The 20,219-nt window shown below is 42.1% G+C and overlaps 1 protein-coding gene across 1 annotated transcript; it reads left to right on the top strand.

Moving 5' to 3' along the window:
- Nucleotides 1-6,431: 6,431 nt before the first annotated feature.
- Nucleotides 6,432-17,873, top strand: LOC128763924 (ubiquitin carboxyl-terminal hydrolase 37-like). The gene is made up of 16 exons (XM_053873200.1): nt 6,432-6,509; nt 9,703-9,751; nt 9,812-9,867; nt 10,102-10,246; nt 10,705-10,751; nt 11,240-11,306; nt 11,390-11,667; nt 11,747-11,863; nt 12,837-12,960; nt 13,041-13,192; nt 13,571-13,670; nt 13,736-13,812; nt 15,244-15,361; nt 15,900-15,954; nt 16,039-16,285; nt 17,152-17,873. The coding sequence occupies exons 2-15, from the start codon at nt 9,746-9,748 to the stop codon at nt 16,209-16,211; spliced, it is 1,515 nt and encodes a 504-aa protein (XP_053729175.1). The 5' UTR covers nt 6,432-6,509; nt 9,703-9,745; the 3' UTR covers nt 16,212-16,285; nt 17,152-17,873.
- Nucleotides 17,874-20,219: the final 2,346 nt, after the last annotated feature.

Genomic DNA, 20,219 nt, shown 5'->3' with positions numbered 1-20,219 from the left:
ATTTGACTGGCCACCAGTGTCACTTCTAGTCAAATTTTACTGCAGGGGCCAGGCCAAGGGGGAGGCTGAGGTTCTCTCATCATTATCAAAAAAAAAAAAAAGTGACCGATACAGAGTCGAGTCCTACGTCCATTGGAAGAAACCATATATTTTTTTATTGGTGAAAATAGAAGACCAGGTGAAATTGGTTGAGCTAAATAAAAAAGCCACCAAATAAAAGTCCCAACAACTAGGAAAGTGTTTTGGAATAAAATAAAATAAAATAAACAAAGGCTGATCAAGAAGCTGTTCCTGTGACGGGAGTTTCGGGACTGGATGGACCGTAGCCTCCTGCCAGAGGGAAGAGGGGCAAACAGTCCATGTCCAGGGTGAGAAGGGTCGGCTCTGATTCGACCTGCACGTCTCTGGGTCCTGGAGACATACAGGTCCTGAAGAAGTGGCAGGCTGCAACCGATCACCTTCTCAGCAGAATGTACGATGTGCTGCAGTCTGCTCTTGTCCCTGGAGGTGGCGCCGTTGTACCAGACGGTGAGGATGGACTGGATGATGGCCGTGTAGAACTCCACCAGCAACTTCGTCTGCAGTTGTAGTTTCCTCAGCTGCCGCAAGAAGAACATTCTCTGCTGTGCCTTCCTGATGAGGGACCTGATGGTTGGCTCCCATTTGAGGTCCTCAGTGATGGAAACCCCAGCCCTAGTGAAGCAAAGTCAAAAATCATATTATTATGGGGCAGTTCTTTCAACGTCAATCATAGGGTAAGTCGATGACCCGGTACCATATATTTGTACTAGGATGAAAATGTTAATGATCAATAATGCCAGTGAATAACATTTGAAGTCAACACCGAAATAAAAAATGTTTTAGTTGCATTCAAGGTAAGATTCATACTTTATACTTTTACACCCAATTATTTGCATCAGGGAATCTGACAAAGATCTTGTTTAGTGGATCATGCAAGGCACATGGATCAGCAGGTTTCAACCCTCTGTGCCACAGAAGAAACACAGTAGCTTTAGATCTAGTCTCGTCCAGGTTCAATTATCTGCCTTCCACGGCAAGCTGAGGTGCTACTGCGTGATGAAGTGCTCCGCAACTAACCATATGGCAGCGCAGCAAGTCTGACACCAATTTTAGCTACTCCTCACATTTGATAGCTGCTCTGCTGAGGAGGGGGTAGAAGAAGTGAAGGAGCTCCGCAAGGGCAAGTTGTTTTTTGGCAGGGAGAACAAAGAACAGCACACAAGTTGACAAACAGGAAGAAAGTCCAAGGTCCAGGATTAATGCCACAGATTATCCTTGTTAACGCAGTTATCGAGTACGTGCTCGCTAATTCAAAAGAGCATTCTTCCTTAGCAACTGTTGTAACCAACTAACTTCAATTGTCGACATTTCTGAATGTCAGTGTTTCTTTTTCAACACAACAATGTCCTTCTCAAATGTTCTTGAATGCGAAGAGACATTTCATTGTTTGGCTTCAAGCTAAAGTCATAAAAATAGTTTGAAAATGTTTGACTCCTTTCTAAACAGGCGGGAGAGTAAAACCAACTTGTGTATGTTTGGAACCGGCCAGCTTTCACTGAGCTGTAAATTATGAAGCCGTAACTGTCAGAGGTGCGACACGCAGCCAACTTTATGAAGGTGGTGTACGATAAAATGCAATTATTGGGGATTTGTTATCCTTTTGCTGGAATTATAATCAACATGAACTTGGTGAGCAATATGATATTCTGCTCCACTGGAAATAAGGACTCACACTGATCCTAGTTTCATCGGATGAGAGGCAGAACAGCTATGAACACCATTCAGACCAGAAGGCCACGTAGTAAACACAGCACCAAGGTACCTGCTTTAACTCCAGCTGCAGTGAAACTAGTGTTTGGGGAAACCAGATTTATTGTGATTAAAATCTTTATTCTTGTATGTTCTTTCTTCACATGAAAACAATGGGAGCTTTTTGCTACTGTGCGCGAGCGCGCAAGTTTGTGTGTGTGAAGAAGTAGCCGAGAAATGCTGTGTGTGGCGGGCGGCCTGCTTTGATCGTGCCCTCTCCCTTGTCCCATCCCACAAAGAATCCTCTCAGAAGAAAAGTGTGTGTTCTGGAGGGGAAGGGAAAAGGTAGAGGGTTGAGAATAAAAAGAGGAGACGAGAGAAGGAAGGGGGAACCACTGAAGTGTGAAGAGTGTGCATCTTTCTCCCACTGTCTTTCATGGCGCTAAGCAGCCTATTATGTGTATGGAAAGTGGGAGAACCAGTAGACGTCTGCTTTCCCTCCTCACCTTCTTAATATAGGAAGTTGGTTCCCACAGGCAGAACAATACGTTAGCGAAGCGTAGCAGCATTGTCTGAAGGAAGGATTTAGTGGAAGTGAAAGTGTGCGACTGTACAGGAGCTGCTTTATGCTCGGACGGTATAGGGGCTGGGAAACGGCATACAAATCAGTTCTGCACTGAATCTCAAGCTGCGTTCACACCATTAATGTACACATGCACGAGTCCGCTTCCTCGTGTAGTTTTGCAAACGTTCGCCATGATTTGATTCCTCCAGGTGGAAGCCATCATCAACATGATGGAAACATTGGTTGTTTATGATGCTTGCTCAATCTGTAAATAAAGATAGCGACCGAGCTCATGTTTAAATTACTGGATTCCTATCACCTGATATCAGCAGGTTTATGTGGCAGATTTACAGTGGGAGACACGTCACAACAACTGCAAGTGGGCTTCTTAGTATTTATTATTTAGCAGTTCTGTGCAGTCACTACCATCTACAGCAGTATAAGTCCACATTATTTAGACGTAAAGACAAGACTCACTGCATTTGTGTGGCCCTCTTGGAGTCAGAGTAAAAATATAAAACTGAACACATAGAAATGTTTATGTTCTGTTTTGATGATGAATGCAACTCACATATGACTACCTTGTTTGTTTCATTTTCCCTTCTTTTCATTTGACTATTTATTCCCTGTTCCTTTAAACACATTGGGATAGATAGTGAGATGTGTAAGACATAGCTAGAATCTTATATTGACATGCGAAGCCAACAATGTTTGCTACATTTTTGTCATGAAGAAATTTCATAACGACACATAGAATCACTGTCAACACATTTTTTCTTCCTAACCTCCTTTCTTTTGGCATGACGTCCCCTCACAACAATCACAGTATATAACGTGGCCTGATAAATTGAGTTGCCTCCACATACAAGAATATGGCTGTAAGAGGTTGAAGAAGATACAGTAGGTCTTTTTTTTATTCTGTTACTGTGTGTCTATTGAATTTAAACAAGATAAGGAGGTTGTGTGTTCAACCTTTTGTTAGCAAACAACCAAAAAAATGTACAACTGGATTTCAATCAAATGGTCAGAAATCCCTGATAGTGGCACAAAGAACATATGAATCAATTCTGTGAGGTTCCAAATTCATATCTGCATCCACAAATCTTTGGAAGGATTCATCACTCTCTTTCGTGAGCTTAAGTCATGCCCATCTACAAAAAACTGAACGGGATTCAATGGAGAGATAAACAATTATTTTCTGATCCGTCTTGAAATATGCCATAGATCTCACATATAATGTCTGTGAATTTGAAAGACACATTCTAATGCCCTGAGAGTGCTGCTTTTCCACCGGCGAGGTTTTGTGTGATATGTAGTAGTGCACAGTGTTGCCATTACTCGATTACTCGAATTTAAAAAGAACTAAGTTAGATTACAAGTTACTAGTCAAGTTACATTTGGCAGCTGACTACAGCTCTCATCGCCTCACCAATATCTTTTATGTCAATGAGGTTGGAGTTCTTGGGGCTCCAGTGTTTTTCCATGTTTGGGTCTTTTTTTTTTGGCACAGTCTATGTCTAGAATGTGCAGTCAATGTTTGACTTTGCACACTCTAACCCATTGGAGCGAAAACGATACACAAAAAGTAAGAAGTACGAAAAACAAAACAAAGTGATACATTACTATTGATAGAATAAAATGTAGGGAATATATCATTATTTTTGATTATTATTAAAAATATACAAGTCAAAAGTTTAGTGAGTGTGTCACGTCTCCTGTTGGAGACAGTGACACACTGGAGGCAGCAGTTGCACTTGAGTGGCTGCTGTTACTCGCCTCTATGCTCTGTCTCGCCGGAGGATCATTTTATTTCTGGCTTTCAAGAGAAAATGCATCTGTACAACACATCAGTACCGTTTCTTCCCAAAGAAAAAAAATCTATAAAAGTCTAAAAATCTATCATAAGTGTCATTTAACTTGACCTATCAAGCGGATTTTAAAAAACTGGTACATAGTTTTTTGAGTGTGCATTTTCCACTTATTTGCGAGGCTACTTTATTTCGCTCTATTTAACCGGTGATTTCTGCACGTTGCTGGACCCTGCGGTGTTAATACTGTCATCTATAGCAGACACTCATTCAAAGTAGGGGCTGTATTTTCAGCTAGAAACGTGCATCTCCCTGATCAAACCTGTTATTTACTGCAGTGTAGCCGCACATGACAACATGCCCGAAGACACAGTGGTAGAAAGCGAATGGTAATATTTCACTTCCCGACAATGGCAACAATAGTAAGCATGACTTACTATTAGTAATTAGTTAGTACTAGTACCTTTAATATGATTACTTTGTTTGAAATAGAAACGTGTTAGATTACTTGTTACCGAAAAAGGTTATGATATAAGAGTAATGCGTTACAAAGTAACGCGTTACTGGCATCACTGGTAGTGAACTACAATGTTTGTCACGCTCGACAGTCGGTCAAGTGAGAGGCAGCAGGCGGGACAAGCTCTAGAGGGTCACGGTAAGTGTTTGTTAGCTTCTACTGCTGATAGTTTAGTACCTTTAGCATCCGCATTAGCGCCGGAGCAGTTGCATTCTAGTGTAATGTCACACATGCGACGTTTGATTTGTAGTGACACGTTTTCACAAGCAAATTACATCACAGGTAAATGACTTGTCAACCGTAGACGAAACATTATTGATTATTTAAATTGAGATACAGCATATGTGAAATCCAGTGCAAGGCAAACTGAACCAGAAAATAACTTTGATCATTCTTTTTTTTTTTCGGATCTTCGGCCCCATGGACTGAGGGAAGGGGCGGAGCCTTATGCTCTCGCTAGAGAGCAGTGCAGTTACTCTCATTCGTTGCGCAGGTGAGTTTCAGACTGCTACCGCCACCTGCTGTCCAAATGAGCCGATTTTAATTTGGTCAATAGGATTTAAATTCCGAGAGAGTGAAGAGCAGGGCATACATTTGGATAAAAATGAGCAACAGCTTGTGCTGTATACCCAGTGCCCATGGATCACATTTCCACAGCAACCTTCTCATACACTGGAAATTGAACTACAGAGTACATTAGTCAAGTTCAAGTATGCCCTTCTTCCACTTCTCCCTCTCCCTGTCTGCCGCCTCCCCTTCCTTTTTGATTCTCTTGCTTTCTTCTTCTGTAGGCTACCGCACAAGCGCCCGTCACCAAGGTATGCAACAGTCTATTCACAGCCACAGCAGGGGGTCCCTCACTTCACATAAGTTGGAGGAAATTGAATGCTCCCCACCCTGCCACATCCCAAACTTAAGTCCCTCCACCTCCCAAGCTACGCCGCCCAATAATGGGCCGCTCTGACTTTGTAAGTGCCGAGCCGGGCTGTTTGCGTGATCCTGTTTTCTCTAGAAAATTACATTTTCTGGAGCTAATTCACGGAGAATATACAGACATAACATAACATAAGGACTGATGACTTAAGCAACTAAAAATAAGTCACAATAATAAGACATGAAATACTTAATATGTTTCTTGATCAACTTGGACAATTTTTCTTCTCTGCTCTATACTCCATGACTTGCCTATTTTTGAACAACTAACATTGGGAGGATTATTGTTGGAATGTTTTACAAGATTTATGTGCCTTGACTGTTTGGAGCTGATAAAGAAGCATCTGGAGATGTGTCTGCAGATTTGCTGGTCATATCGGAAAATGACTCAAGAGGGTTCTTCGCAGTGTCTGTTGAGGTCAAGATGTTGTTATCGACGGACTCTTCAGAGTTCCAGGTTTGTTCTGATAAAGTGAGTGGACGAAATTCCTGTCTTCACTTGTGAGTGACTTTGATCACAACATCAGCAGGCGTGAGTATGTTTGTAAAAGACACACCTCTTTATAGATTGACATTCATTCGTTCATGGTCTGAATGAACAAGCGTCAACAACAAGGGTTGATAGTAAGCAGCAAGCATCAGAATGATCAAGACCCCACTTCTGACCGCCGTTTCCTTTTATGCAAGATTTTATTTTCAATTTCAAAGACACAAAACATTTCATCTTTAATCCATTGATATGGAAACGTATGTGCTACTTGTCGCTTTATGATGTCATTGTAATAAAACATTATATAGTTTCATTCATCCAACAGCATTGACATTTTTAAATCCTCAGGAGACGCAATGAGGAGCAGCATATTCAAGTCCTGGGATCTACTGAGAAGGATGTGGCTCAGGTCCTTTCATCACATGGGTAAAACACTGAATACATTCCGCTAGACTCTTTGAACTTCGATAACTTTGATACCAATCCAAAATCATGTGTGATTTTTTTTCCACTGTACAACCCATCCTAAATCAAAGGTCCCCTTTTGTCAGACATTCCTCTGAAGCATCCACTGACCAACTTCTTCTCTTGCAGTGAGACCAAAGCCCCTTTCACATTAGCATATGTAGGCCAACCTAGTAATTTAGTGCGGTGTGATCGGGTCATCGTGTTGTTTGGGCGTGGGCTATAACTTGGTACTGGACAGTGGCACTGGCATCCCTCTCCCCCACCAATATGCACAGCATAACTAAAGAGCACAGAGGAGACTGTTCTATTGTTTTGGAGTCAGTTTTCAGTCTTAATAAAGGTCGTAGGGCAGCGAGCGACCATTACTAGGGCAGCGAGAAGAACTGCCAGAACTTTTGGCAGACTTTTGGCAAACTGAACCGTGTTTACAAGGCATTGTACGTTCCACATGTGATGAAAATGTATTTTCCTATTAGAGCATTTAATGAATTGGTTGCATTCAGGGTGAAAAATGGATTTTAAACCAAATATATTTTATATTTTAAACAAATTTAAATATGACTAAAAGGTTCACAAAAGGCCAGTTTTGATTGAAGTTTTACATGACTGGTTTCCTCCCGGCCCTGATTTCTGATTTTCACTTAAATCCAGCGTGTCAAAGTGAAGTAAACTGCTGAAACTTGACAACTGAGCGCATGCTTGATGAAGACTAAGGGGAAAATACTGAGTGGACCAACCACACAAAAGTCTAAATTCATGCAAACCTGTTCTGCCTTCCGTGGCATATCTTGACACCATGAGTAAGGAAGAGAGTGTCTGTCAGTGTCGTACTCTGCGCGCACACTGTGTATTGTCAGTTCCGCGTTTTCCCTGTGCTTTTATTTTGTTAATCTCTGTAGTTTCCATTTCCTGGCTTACCCGAATAAACCTCCGGCGTTGGAGGGCGGAAGAGATACTCTGCAGCTGTTCCAGGACACTCTACGTTGCTCTTTCAAGAGTAGCGATCCTCGAGCCCTGAATGCCTAGGGCCTTTTGTAAGCCAGCAATCACTACTGGGTCCGAAATTTGGCTTGATGGTCCTGTCCACTTTGAAAGGGCCGATGTAACGTGAGGAAAGCTTACGAGACTCACCAGGGAGTTGCAGATCTCAGGTGGAGAGCCAAACCTTGTCGCCTGGTTGGTACGGAGGTGCAGGGATTCGGCTTCGATCTGCCAGCTTCTTATTGCGGTCTGCGGTGTGGGGCAGTGCTGTTCGGGCACGGGACCAGGTCTCTCGGCAGCGTTGCAAGTGGTGGTCGACGGAAGGAACTGTGGTCTCAGCTTCCTGGGAGGGAAAGAGAGGCAGTTGACAGCCATATGCGACCATAAAGGGAGGCAGAAGAGATGAGAGTGTTATGGGCGTATTCAACCCAATGGAGATGAGAGGACAAGGAGGAGGAATCTTGAGAGGAGATACATCGAAGGAAGGATTCAAGATCTTGGTTGGTCCTGTCGGTTTGACCGTTGGTTTGAGGGTGATGACCGGAAGAGAGCCTGGGTGATGCTCCCAAGGCCTTTAGGAAGGCGCGCCAGACTTGTGAGGAAAACCGGGGTCCTCTGTCTGAGACGACGTCATTGGGGATTCCGTGGAGACGGAAGACGTGGAGAGTCATCCAGGAAACGGAAACTACAGAGGTTAACAAAGTAAAAGCACAGGGAAAACGCGGAACAGACAATGCACAGAGTGAGAAAGCTTACGAGGGCCACATAAGGGGTTATAAATAGCAACTTACGTCTTATCAGGATCCACACCATCCACACCATCCTGGAATTTTAGTTTTTTTCTCCATTAACATGCCTGGGAGCCAACTTACTACGCTTCACTTGGTGTCAGTATAGCAGTTTGTCAGGTGTGCCGTGCGAAATGATAAGCAAAAAATGACAAAGTTTGCTTTGTTGGATGAGAGTTGGCTAAAAGCTCCAAATTGTGAGGAGAGAAAGAATAATTATTCTTCGGCCAGAATTGTCAGGGTTTTTTTTTCCTTCAGGATGAACACTGACCAAATTACATGTGAGATTCTGATATTCCTTTATTGAAAATAAATAGATAAATCATATTTGACATCTTATCCACGCCTTTCTTGAGGCATTACATTTTCTGCTATTTGTTTCTGTAAATAACATGCCGAAATAGCTGAGTGTCAGTAGCTAAAGATTTTCACAAACTAAAAGGGATTTTGACCAAGACGAAGCACAATTGGGCTTTGATGCACTTCAATGAACGAAGTGTGCCGCAGCTAGAAGTAGGTTGAAAAACACTGCAGTATAGGACGCTAAAGTCCGCTTTCCAACTGTCAATATATTACACCATGGGAGAGAGGATGGGCTGCTTCTAATGAGGAATAAGCTGTGGAGCAAGGGTTGCAAGTGCAGTACATGCTGTTTAGTAAATCGCAGGTGTGTGTTGGTTCCTGAATTTCGCCAAGCACAGCTCACAATGATTAATAATGAATGCATTTTGCAGTAACTATATGGAAACGAACTGATACGATAGATGAAGAATTGAGTGATGTCTTTTACACTCAGACATGGTTAAGAAGGTTTTTTTATCCTTAGCATGACTAACGGATTCAACACTGTTTCACCCTTAGTACAGTAGTAGTGTGAAGGTTTTTTTTCCCCACATTCATCCGTGGTTACTCGCCACTATTTACCACTATTCTATTTTGGGACCAAAAAAAAACAGATGCACCTTTCTGAATACAGCACCGTTCCTGCTGAGGAGAACTGAGCCACTCTCCCTTCAGAAATCAGATTTTTTTTTTCTTTGAAAAATTTTTTCTGAGTCTTTTGCACTTAATAATACACAGTATTCTACAGTATGCCGCACCAGTGAATATCTGTTGACATGAAGGAAACATAAGCCACAGACTCAAACTCAAACCCATGTGAGTCAGTGTGAGTCAAGGATGGGATCAACATGAACATCAAGAGGAATGTGGTCAGCGTGAGGAGGGAGGTGGTGTCAACTGAGGAGTTTATAAAAAGGAAAAGAAAAAAGAAACATGAACACTGTGTTCACGTTTCTCAAGACAACTGTAGATGTTTGTTTAACAATGTTGTGATTTCATAATGGACAATTCTATTAATGCAGTATCTCATGGTGTTCTAGGCTCAATGAGGAGAAGCTGACTGATGTCCTTATAAGGTGCAGGATGATGGTATGTTCTCCAGTTCTAAACTATTGAAGCGCTCGCATAAAATGTGTCTTGACTCAACAGAGACTGTTGAATCTAGTTGAAGAGGATGAGGGAGAATCTGAAGACAATGACAACAGGTAAGAACCCAGTAAGCGCTAGGCGTCAAACCCTGTTGTAGATGGCTGGCTGGGGACTTTCTAATTTCCTCAACATTTTGTTTATTATTTTTGTAACGTGTTGAGTCGGAAATTCTCTATGTGAAAAGCACGTCTTGTTTAAGCAAACCGACCTCTTAGGACGCTTTTGATGCCGACTAATGTTTGATTTCGTCTTGTTACATTGTTATTGCGTAACTCCTGCATTCTCACCAGCAGCACTGAGGATGAGCTGACAGACGAAGAGAACGAGGATCACAATCGTGTCTCTCAAATCCCTATCAATGCCACAGTCCTGGAGAGAAACACAAGGCGAAAAAGTTACTGGAAAAAGTTGTTGTTTTGTTTCTTCGGCCAAACGGTATTATATTACTCTCCAGTTGAAGATTTGTGCCTTTGTTGTCTTTTGACCTTTTTACCGTGGGTTGCCGTCGGCTTCCTCCATATTCACCTGTCCCATCTCATCCTGCCTGGTCACACCTATCCTCATCCTTCATCACAACGCTGTCTTCCTCTTCTTCCTTCACCTGGCGCTGCCATCCTCAACATTCTTCATCCAACATGTTCCCTCCTTCCCCTCTCCATGTGTCCAGATCAGTACCGCCTCCCTAACTTTGTCTCCACACTTTTCCTCAACTGCTCCTTGTCTTGTCACTGTCTCGCCATTATATATCATGGCAGGTCTCACTCTTCTACTACCTAACTTCCAACTCCCATTTTTGCTTGAAAACAGATGACTAAAAAGGAAACATTACATTTGTTTATCTTTCTTTCTTCCTTCCATCCACCAATCAACATTTTTTCTCTCACCTAATGCAGGAAGATAGAGACAATGTGATAGAACTCACTCCCAGCATAAAAACTAGGTATGGCATTCCTTTACTCTAATGCCTACATGTTTTATTTTATAATGTCTTTGTTTTTATACAACAATACATCATAGATCAGGGGGTCTCAAACTGATCCGGAGGGGCCACAGTGGGTGCAGGTTTTTGTTCCGACTGGTTTGAACCACCCTAGATATTACATTAAAGTGCGATATAACAATATTAGATCATGGAGAAAAGGCGTGTATTCACTATGTTGCAGCTCTCTGCTGCTCTAAATAGACTTTGGACATGTCAAGTTATCAAGTCCATCACAGTAGAGCTAACAATGACCAGCGCTAAACTTAGCATTTACCAAAAAAAATGTGGATGCATTCATTTCAAATATTGCTAAAAGATTAGAAAAGAATAATTTTACTAATGTCTTTCTGTTTAGAATAATTACAGCGTACCTTTTCTTCTGAGTTTCTGATGTGCAGCATCAACATCCACCAGTGTATTAATATCTTTCATCTTTTGCGTTTTAGTGCTGAGAAGCCCCGGAAAAAAGAGAAATCTCTGGTCACCTCTGTCACTCAAACTTGGATATACATAGTAAATACCAAGAAATCACTGTTTAGATTTGCAACCATGACAAGTCTTTTTGTGTCCTAAAAGCAGCATGTTCCATCCTTCAGAAGTCCAAGAGGAGGCCCACTGCAACCAAAGAGGAGCATGTGAGCGAGTCGGATGATTCAAACTACACAGTGAGCGAAACTGATTCCATGAGTTGGAGCTCGGGCAGCAGCATCCCCATCTTTAGACTTGATGGCAGCACTGACAACAGCACCAGTGAAAACAACAGCAACGATAAAGAGAGCAGTAAAAGTGATAGCAGCACCAACTTGAAGTCGGAAGTTTCTGTGGATTCTGATGCGCCATCAAACCTTTCCTGCTTGAAGCGAGACTGCCTCGGGTCAGTCCAGAGACCCAGGACACATATGACCTTGATAATGTTTTATTTATAATTTTAAACGACCCGTTTGTTCTTCAAGTCTTCCAAATCTAGGGCAGACGTGCTACATGAACTCCGTCCTGCAAAGCCTCTTGAATCTCCATCCCTTCGTTCAAGTCATCCAGAACATTTCCTACTCCAAATCACAATTTTTCAGGTAACCCTTAAACGCAGTGGTCCAAAAGCACAGCACAAATCCTTCTGCACATGTTGCGATGCACATGCAAATTTCTCTTAACAAGAAATACTTTGAAATAAGTAATCTTATGGACGTATGAATTCATGGATGTGGATGTACCAGTTTTCAGCTGCCCATGTAACCTTTATATCTGGGCTAAATCGTGCATTTTGCAATGTTAGGACAACAAGAAGTTCTCAAGTGACAACATACCACAAAATTTGCTTCATGAGCGGGTAATGTTGTTCAGTGTTTTATTACTATGTAAGTGCATACACATTACATTTTCGTACGACATTCTAGCTGTTACATGGACAGCCACTTTAAACTTTTCACAAGGCGCTCCGCACCAGCGTCTTTGAGTCATTGGGTAGAGAAATGTCCATATCAGACTTGTACTCCAGTGACAGTGTGACCAAGAGTAGAATCCTGACTTCACACAGGCCCAGAAATCTTGACACCAAGCGTCAGATCTGTAGAGTGCTTCAGTCAAGACCAGACCAGCACCTTGAAACATGAGACATGAGTCACAACCAAGGCAGAGACCAAACTGAACAGAAGATATTTGTTACCTGTAGCTTGTGTCCAACCAACCCTGAAGATTGTATTGAATTGTTCAGTGTTGCATTAGAAGCCAAGCTAGCTGAACACTCACAGTCAGAACTCGATTTCTTTTTGTAAACAAGGTTCAGTACTGGGCGCCTTTAGGTGGTGGTTTGACAGAAACAAAAAAAAATCAAGACAAGGCTGAAGGCTTCAAATGATGGTCTTGAGTCCAGTATCGAGACTGAAACTAGTCTTGAGTACTACGGCGCTACTGATAACAGTAGTACTAATGTGAATTTATTTTTTCTGAATCCAGAAACGTGATTCTTAGACAGTAAGGGCTAAAACTAAATGAGGATTCAAAAATGAATAAGGGAACTTTATTAAATATCTTCTCTTGTTTTAGGGATTTCCTAAAAGTGGTGAACAGTCGTTCTAGCAACGACACGACTGGCAAAGAAACGATCCTGTGTGCGTTTAAGAGCACTATAGCTGAGTTCAACTCAGAGTTTGATGATGACGATCAAAAGGTATTTGCTTTTTGTACAACATAACTTCAATGTTTCCTTGAAGGACCGCTGCTGACGCGTTTCTGAATGTGTGTGAGCAGGACGCCCATGAGTTCCTCACTACCTTGCTGGAAAGATGGAAGCTGCTGTCCAAAGAACTGGAAGATGGAGCACTGCAGTTTGGCTACCAGTACACATGTCCTGTGGAGTCGCACATCGACTTTAAGATGTTGGGCACACGCATCTGCAAGCAGTATGGAACCATATGACCACCACATTGCAGTTTACTGATGTTTTCCAAGCACTTCAGTCCAACCATCTAATAACCATAAATCGTTGCTAGTCTGAATTGGGACAAAGTCAAGATATGGCGAAGCAAGTTGGACTTGCAGGATCAGCCTGAACTGAAAGACTAAAAGATTTGATGTTTTGACAGTAACGAAAGGTAGAGGAGTAGAGGAGCTATGGCAGTGTGAGGCAAGGTTTGCTACTGCAGTTGCACTTCTGGTCCAGCTACTAATGTGTTTATCCTGAATGAGACACCATCATGAGTATTTTTCACTGAAATCGCTACCTGAAACAAGCTACTGAAGAAAGTGATATTTAACAGATAAAAATAATTGCTCTGCAGATGCGGCCGGCAGTCTACAGTGCAAGAAGATGCCATCACCCTCTCCCTTGATCCAGTGCATCGTAGCTCCGTAAGACAGGCTCTGAAAAAATACCTCGAAGTATGTCCATTTGTTGATCTCCAGTCTTCTATGGCTCACATGTCATTGTGTCCTCACGGATCTAGGGGGGCGCTCTCCAATACAACTGTGAATGTGGTGGGGATGAGTCAATACAGATGTGGTCCTTCCAGACTTTGCCAGAGTAAGTTTTGTACACATTCCTATGTGTTGTAATGTGTAGTTTAGGGACATGCAAATGTTTCAAGCGGCGTCTGGAGAAATTTGCTCCAACACACACCATTGTTGGCCATAAAAAAAAAACTCCTCCTTCAGTCCAGCTCTGGCCCTCGCACCTTTGGGTCTGTTCATGGCATGTGGTGACTCCCGACATCAGAAGACAGTCATCAAAAATGCATGAGGACATTAGTTGTTTCTTTGGGAGCATCCTGTGTGTCAAACTCAAGGTCATGTGAATTATGACTAGAGGAGCTTGTCATGCAATTGACACAAAATTCAATTGTGATTTAAAGCACCACCTCCTGTGCATGAAGATGCCAAAGACTATGTTGGAGCTTTGCCCTTCAGCAGGCTTTTCAGGAAAGCAGAGATTATAAACCGGCATTTTTACCGAAATATTTATGCAGATGGTCAAGAATCTGCAGAAAGCTGTGAGAGCAACGTTATGTTTCCGTCTCTTGTGTGATGAGGTCAAGTTGGAGCACTGCATGTATCTTGAAAAGAACCACTGACATGCATTACACTAAAATTAAAATTAAAATTTTGAGTCCTTCACTCCTGTTGAAGGAAAGCTATATAGCAACCCTTCTGTAAATATGCATTTGTTAAGCCTGTGACTCGCCATGTCCCCAATGTTAGCCCCTTCAAAATTCATGTCGCTTTCATCGAATTTTAAAAACAATCCACTGTGGTACTTGAACATTTAACATTGTTTGGATGTATTTTTATGAGTGTTAGCTAAAACACACATTTGTGGGTTGGAGTGGTAGTAAACTCAAGACCAGTCACAGCACTACATTTTCAATGTCTTGCTCTTGTCTCAGTATTGGCAGCATTTATACTCAGAGTTGTGTTGGTGAGTGGCAAGCTAGTGCTAAATGCACCATAAATGTCATCAACAACTGCATTATTTGACCAATGTGAGTGTGTCTGTGTGTATTGTTGAACATTTCATTGTGTTACATGAAACACTGGCGTATGGCAAGTTGCCGTTACGCCTGTAAAATGTACACATATTTTTCAATACAACAAAGAGAAGAGCTTCTGTGTTCTCTACTCTGGTCCTGATTTTGACTATTGTGCGTATGTCCATGTCTCACGGGGAGAGTTGTGTTTTGATTTATCCACAGGGTTTTTCAGAAGAAATGTTGCTTGAGCTTCAGTCTCTGTTGCTCTTTCCATTTGAAAAAGCTTTTCAAGCAAGTTGAAGATTTTGTAAACTTTAACTTGACTTAAACTCACTACAACTTCAGTTGCAGGTCAGTGCAGGTTGTGGGCATGTTTTCGAGGAGGAACGCATTATTTCCCTTTCTAAGTGATGTCTCTAGTCGTGAGCATTTTAATGCCATGTAAATGTTAGTGTTCTGCTCACCTATTGTGTCTTTTGTTCCAACAGTGTCCTGATCCTCATGCTGAAACGTTTCAGTTGTGACAGGTATCACAACCTAAAGAAGCTCTGTTACCCCATCAACATTTCCAAAAAGCTGTTAATACAAGCGCCGAATAACCAGCAGGTAAATCAGCTGAAATTGATTCTAAACTTATACGCGCTATTTTACTATCACTCTCCTTACCTGCGCAGGAAGTCAGGTGAAGAGCTGAAAATTAAACCAAATTTCTTGAAAAATGCTGAATGAATGTCCCTTTTTAAAAAGCAACATAGGCCAATAAAACATTGCTTGAAAAAGCCTGATGAATGGATATCAACTGCATGGTTTTTAATTATATTTTTCAGTTTGAGTTTTTCCTCAGACAGATACCAGTTTTTAAATTTCCACTGCCTTCTCTGAGACGGATTTCTTTTGTTGTGCCCGTATTACAAATAGTTTATTTCAGTAGTTTTCTACAGCAGAAAATGTTGAAACAGTATAGAAGCTTCTGCCTTGAATGTATGGTATTCCTTCACTAGAAATGCCATTATTATCCCTTGACAGTTAAGTGCTCCCTAAAAACATTGCAGCAAACCTCTCTGAACTAACAGCTACTACAGTATCTTTCTTTGACCCTGTGTGTGTGTGTGAGTGCCTCAACTTAAAACTCCTTCTGTTGTAGATTACATACAATTTAGTGAGCATCATCAGCCATTTGGGCATGAGAGCTGAGTGTGGTGAGTGTCTCGATCCTATCTGTTGCATTACCACGAGTGATCGCTGTTGGGTCCCATCTGATAGTGACCGTCTTCCCGTCTTAGGTCATTACATCTGCGACAGTGCTCATCGGGAATCAGGCCGAGATGTGGCATCCAACACCTGGCTCACATACGATGACATTGATGTCAGTGAGGCAAAGAGGTCCACGATATGTTACCGAAGAAGGAGAACCGCTTACCTGCTCTTTTATGAGAGACAGCCGTGCTTTCTGTGACGACAGCTCAATGGAGGGTTTCAGCATTTCTTAGATTGGTCTTTCAACAATGGAAGCAGTTTCATCTCCGTTCTGTAAGTGTTGCAATATAAGGAATAACTCATTTTTCCCCAGAAATGAAGGTTCAATGCGCCACCACCAACACTGAGCTTTCATTAACATGTTAGAATGTAGGCGATTCTGTCACCAGCCCCTGTAGGTCCGTACAAGTGTCCCTGCTCACCCCTGCTTCCTCTGTACGTCATGGTCCTATAAAACCTCCCTTTCACTCTAGTGGCTACTCTTGTATCACAGATATGTATCACCCCTGACAGTCATCTCCACCTGTTCCACCCTGCCTGCACTCTTCTCTTCTCTTCTCTTCTCTTCTCTTCCCTCCCCTTCCCTTCCCTTCCCTTCCCTTCCCTTCCCTTCCCTTCCCTTCCCTTCCCTTCCCTTCCCTTCCCTTCCCTTCTCTTCTCTTCTCTTCTCTTCTCTTCTCTTCTCTTCTCTTCTCTTCTCTTCTCTTCTCTTCTCTTCCCTTCCCTTCCCTTCTCTTCTCTTCTCTTCCCTTTTCCATCACTCTTACTGGCTGATTCTGTCTTTTTGTTATTGTCAGTGTTGAACATCTGGAAAAAGAAGGAGGGTTTGTGGATGCAAATGAATTGATTTTCAGTCATATGAACCTGCAGTAGAAGGTTTGAGGTAGTCCAGCTTTTCATCTCTACAGAGTGGGAAATCTCAGGGAGAGACATTTCCAGATGAATCGACATTTGCGTGTGTTTTTTATAGCGTTATGCATTTCCAAACAAAGACAGTTATTTGCAATGTAAGCTATTTTCTCCACTTCAACTCCCCCTGAAGGCTTTCAGACCAGCGGTCTCTTGACATATACTTTAACCTCTGTTTTGCTTCAGACATATTCAAAAATGTTAATTCACTGTGCCTTTTGTGATCGCAGGTGGGCGTCTCGCTGTTTTCTGACTCCTTAGTATGGGCCATCTGCATGTGCTCAACCCTGGTTAACAGAGATGGTCAGTTCTCAGGTGACAAAGCTGGTATCATGTAGACTTTTGCCTCACCAAAGCACAAAGACAAGTCCTCACAGTGACCACCTCTTCAGTTCTGCTTTGGTCAATGGCACATCTGAACCCAAAGGGCAATCGTCTCGATGAGACCACTTTGCCATCTCTGTCTGGGTGAAAAAGCGAGGTGGCCATCAAACACCCATAACACTTCCAGAACATCTTGAAGTGGCTGGTGTTTTGATAATAACTGCGCAGCTTTCTTAGCTGGATGTCATGATAATGGACTGAATAAACGTTCTACTGTTTATTGTCGACAGTAATATGGTGTCTGTTTTGTGTAGGAGTGTAACACCATCCAGGAACAATTGGTCCCACAATGGGTTTGCCGAGTGACTTGCTGTATTTATTTATTGAAAACAACAACACTTCAGTTTGTTTGTCGTCAGGTGTTTGAAATGCATTGAATTGCGGAACAGACAGAACCATAACAGTAGCTGTCTGAACACACTGTCTTTCAAGACTGAGACTAAACTGAGTACAAAATGCAGACGTCCATGAGTTGTTTTGACACATTCACATGTATATTGTACTGCAAAAGAAACAGTAGTCATTTTCCTAAATAAATCTGAATAAAAAAAAACTGAAATAAATTCATTGGCACAAACTAGTAGTTTCTTCTGTCTTCAGTTTGGTCTTGGTCTCTGTGTGCTCTGGTCTTGACTACAGCACTAGGAGTCAATGCCAAACTTGCTATAGGATATTGGGCCATTGGTGGAAGGCTGACAAACCAGGGAGATAGCAGCAAGTACTGTACCAAGCAGGAAAGTCTGACACACCAGCAAGAGGTCCTTTGTTCTACAACTGTGAATGACAGTTAGATGCATCCGCTATTTGGCATGACAGTAAAAGAATAGCTCCGTGGAGCAGCACGTCATCTAAGTTCAGAACTTCTCCATTGAGCAGCAGCTTCCACAAAGGAGTGCAGGGTTTAGGTTAAGAACCTCAGTCCAATAGGTCCTCACGAAACTGGCAAAAAAGGTAATAAGTTGTGTACATGCAAAGCAAAAAAGAAACTTTCTCTTACAGCAGTGTAGTTAAAGAGATAGACCTCTGTATGCAAGTAAGTATTCAGCTCATAGGAGGTAGAAGTTTGAGACCCGTGTTTTAAAGGAGTGGAGTGGGAGGGGCCACAGCAAGATGGGGAGTGCTGCGGTGCTGGTTGGTGAAGGATTAAATAAAATTAAACTTAAATAAATGTCCTGTAAGGTATGGAAATGCCAGTAACTGCAGGAACTTTTTTCAGAGGTTAGGAATGAAGAAAGGAAATGTGGGCACATAGGAGTCTGTCTGTGCTTGTCCCTACTGTGGGCTTTTGGGTTGCCACCATTGTCCCAGGTACGTCTTCACCCTGTTACACTCTGTTCACTCTGTTACAAGCTCGTGGATTGAGATAACATCCAGATCTAGACAGGGCTGCCATCATAAGACACTGGTAGGAAAACACATTTACTGTATTGAATTATTGGGCAAGAGAAGACAAACGCAAACCCTCAGTGATTATAAAAATATAGGATTGGTTACAATTTTGAAACAATTTCCATTGTAAAATCTCTGCTGCTCCTTGTTTCCATGTCGGCACAAGTGTGTACGGTAACAATGCTGCGTGCAATGAGCCGAAGGCGTCTGAGGGCTATTAGCATGCGTACAATCCATTCTGCAACTGCTCGGCCAGTACGCCGCTATGTGCGCTGTAATGAGGTGTGACTCTTCTGTTGCCATGGAGATCTTCAACAAGCAGATGTCACTCCTCTAATCAATCAAATCCCCTTCTAATCCCACTTTCCTGGTTTGGAAACACAATTTCAGGTTCATCTGTTTGCAGGCTATGTAAGGGAAATGTCCTCTTGAGATCAGACCGGACATTTTGTTGTGAAGCTTATGGTGTAAATGAGAACAGGAATTAAAAGAAAATAGTCATTTCACTTCAAAGTTGATACAGTAGAGCGCTGCCTTTGAAGGATACAAGTGCGCTCATGCTAGGTATTGATGACCCAGTCTCTGAAATGGCACGGGCTTGGAATGGTCCCAGCCAACTTATTATTATTTGCATGCGTGTGGTCGTATGTCTATGGAAAACTCACCAGTTGACTACTCTAACATTCACTATTTGTTATGCAATAGGAGACAATAAGAGTGTTCAATTCAAACTGCGTATGGAATTATGATAAAATGGGTTTTTGTTGAGCAGAATGAAAAATTCCATCACATCATTCCTACCGATAAATGTGAGTTTCCTGAGCTCTTGTAAGGGACTCATTTGTTTTCTTCTGTCTGAATTATTGTAATAACAGTCTGTTACTCTCCAGGCAGCTAAGCAAGCCGTACATTGTAATGCTATCTCCAGCGTTTGCATGGAGACTGAGGTGGACAAACCCACAGTCATGGCAAAAAGAGCTGCTTTATTGTCTGCATCAGTTGTACTAGAGGAAAACTCTCGGAAAAAATGGACAGATTGTGAGAACACTCAAGCAACGATGCAACCAGTGTCTTTTTTTCAATCAAGAAGCCCTGGCAGCAAAGGATATAGTTGCAGTGCATCAAGCTGCAGTCGCCAGACATCATCCGATAAACTGCATTAAACAGAGAGCAAAGACGTCCTGATGTTTCAAACGTAATCACATTTCTTCAAACATAATTCAATTGTATTTCTTCCTACAAGTGAATGTTACCTATTGATACACTCAATAAATATATGTTCAAATGTTTTGTTTGTGATGGTGGATCCTGAATGCAAGAGCATTTTAGAACTGCTGAACATCTATCTATACACTTTATCACTTCTATGTCAATGTGATCTATGTCAGGGCTGATTCAAGCTGTTGGGGGACCAAACATACGTCTATGTATTGCCACTATTGTTAGGTGATTGAAGCATAAAAAGCTTCTGCATTTGAACAGCATACAGACTTGAGTCTGGGGTATATTTGAATTGTAGGGTGGG

This window comes from Synchiropus splendidus, chromosome 8, assembly GCF_027744825.2.
Source record: "Synchiropus splendidus isolate RoL2022-P1 chromosome 8, RoL_Sspl_1.0, whole genome shotgun sequence".
Taxonomy (NCBI): domain Eukaryota; kingdom Metazoa; phylum Chordata; class Actinopteri; order Syngnathiformes; family Callionymidae; genus Synchiropus; species Synchiropus splendidus.
This window is presented reverse-complemented; position numbering and strand designations above follow the sequence as displayed.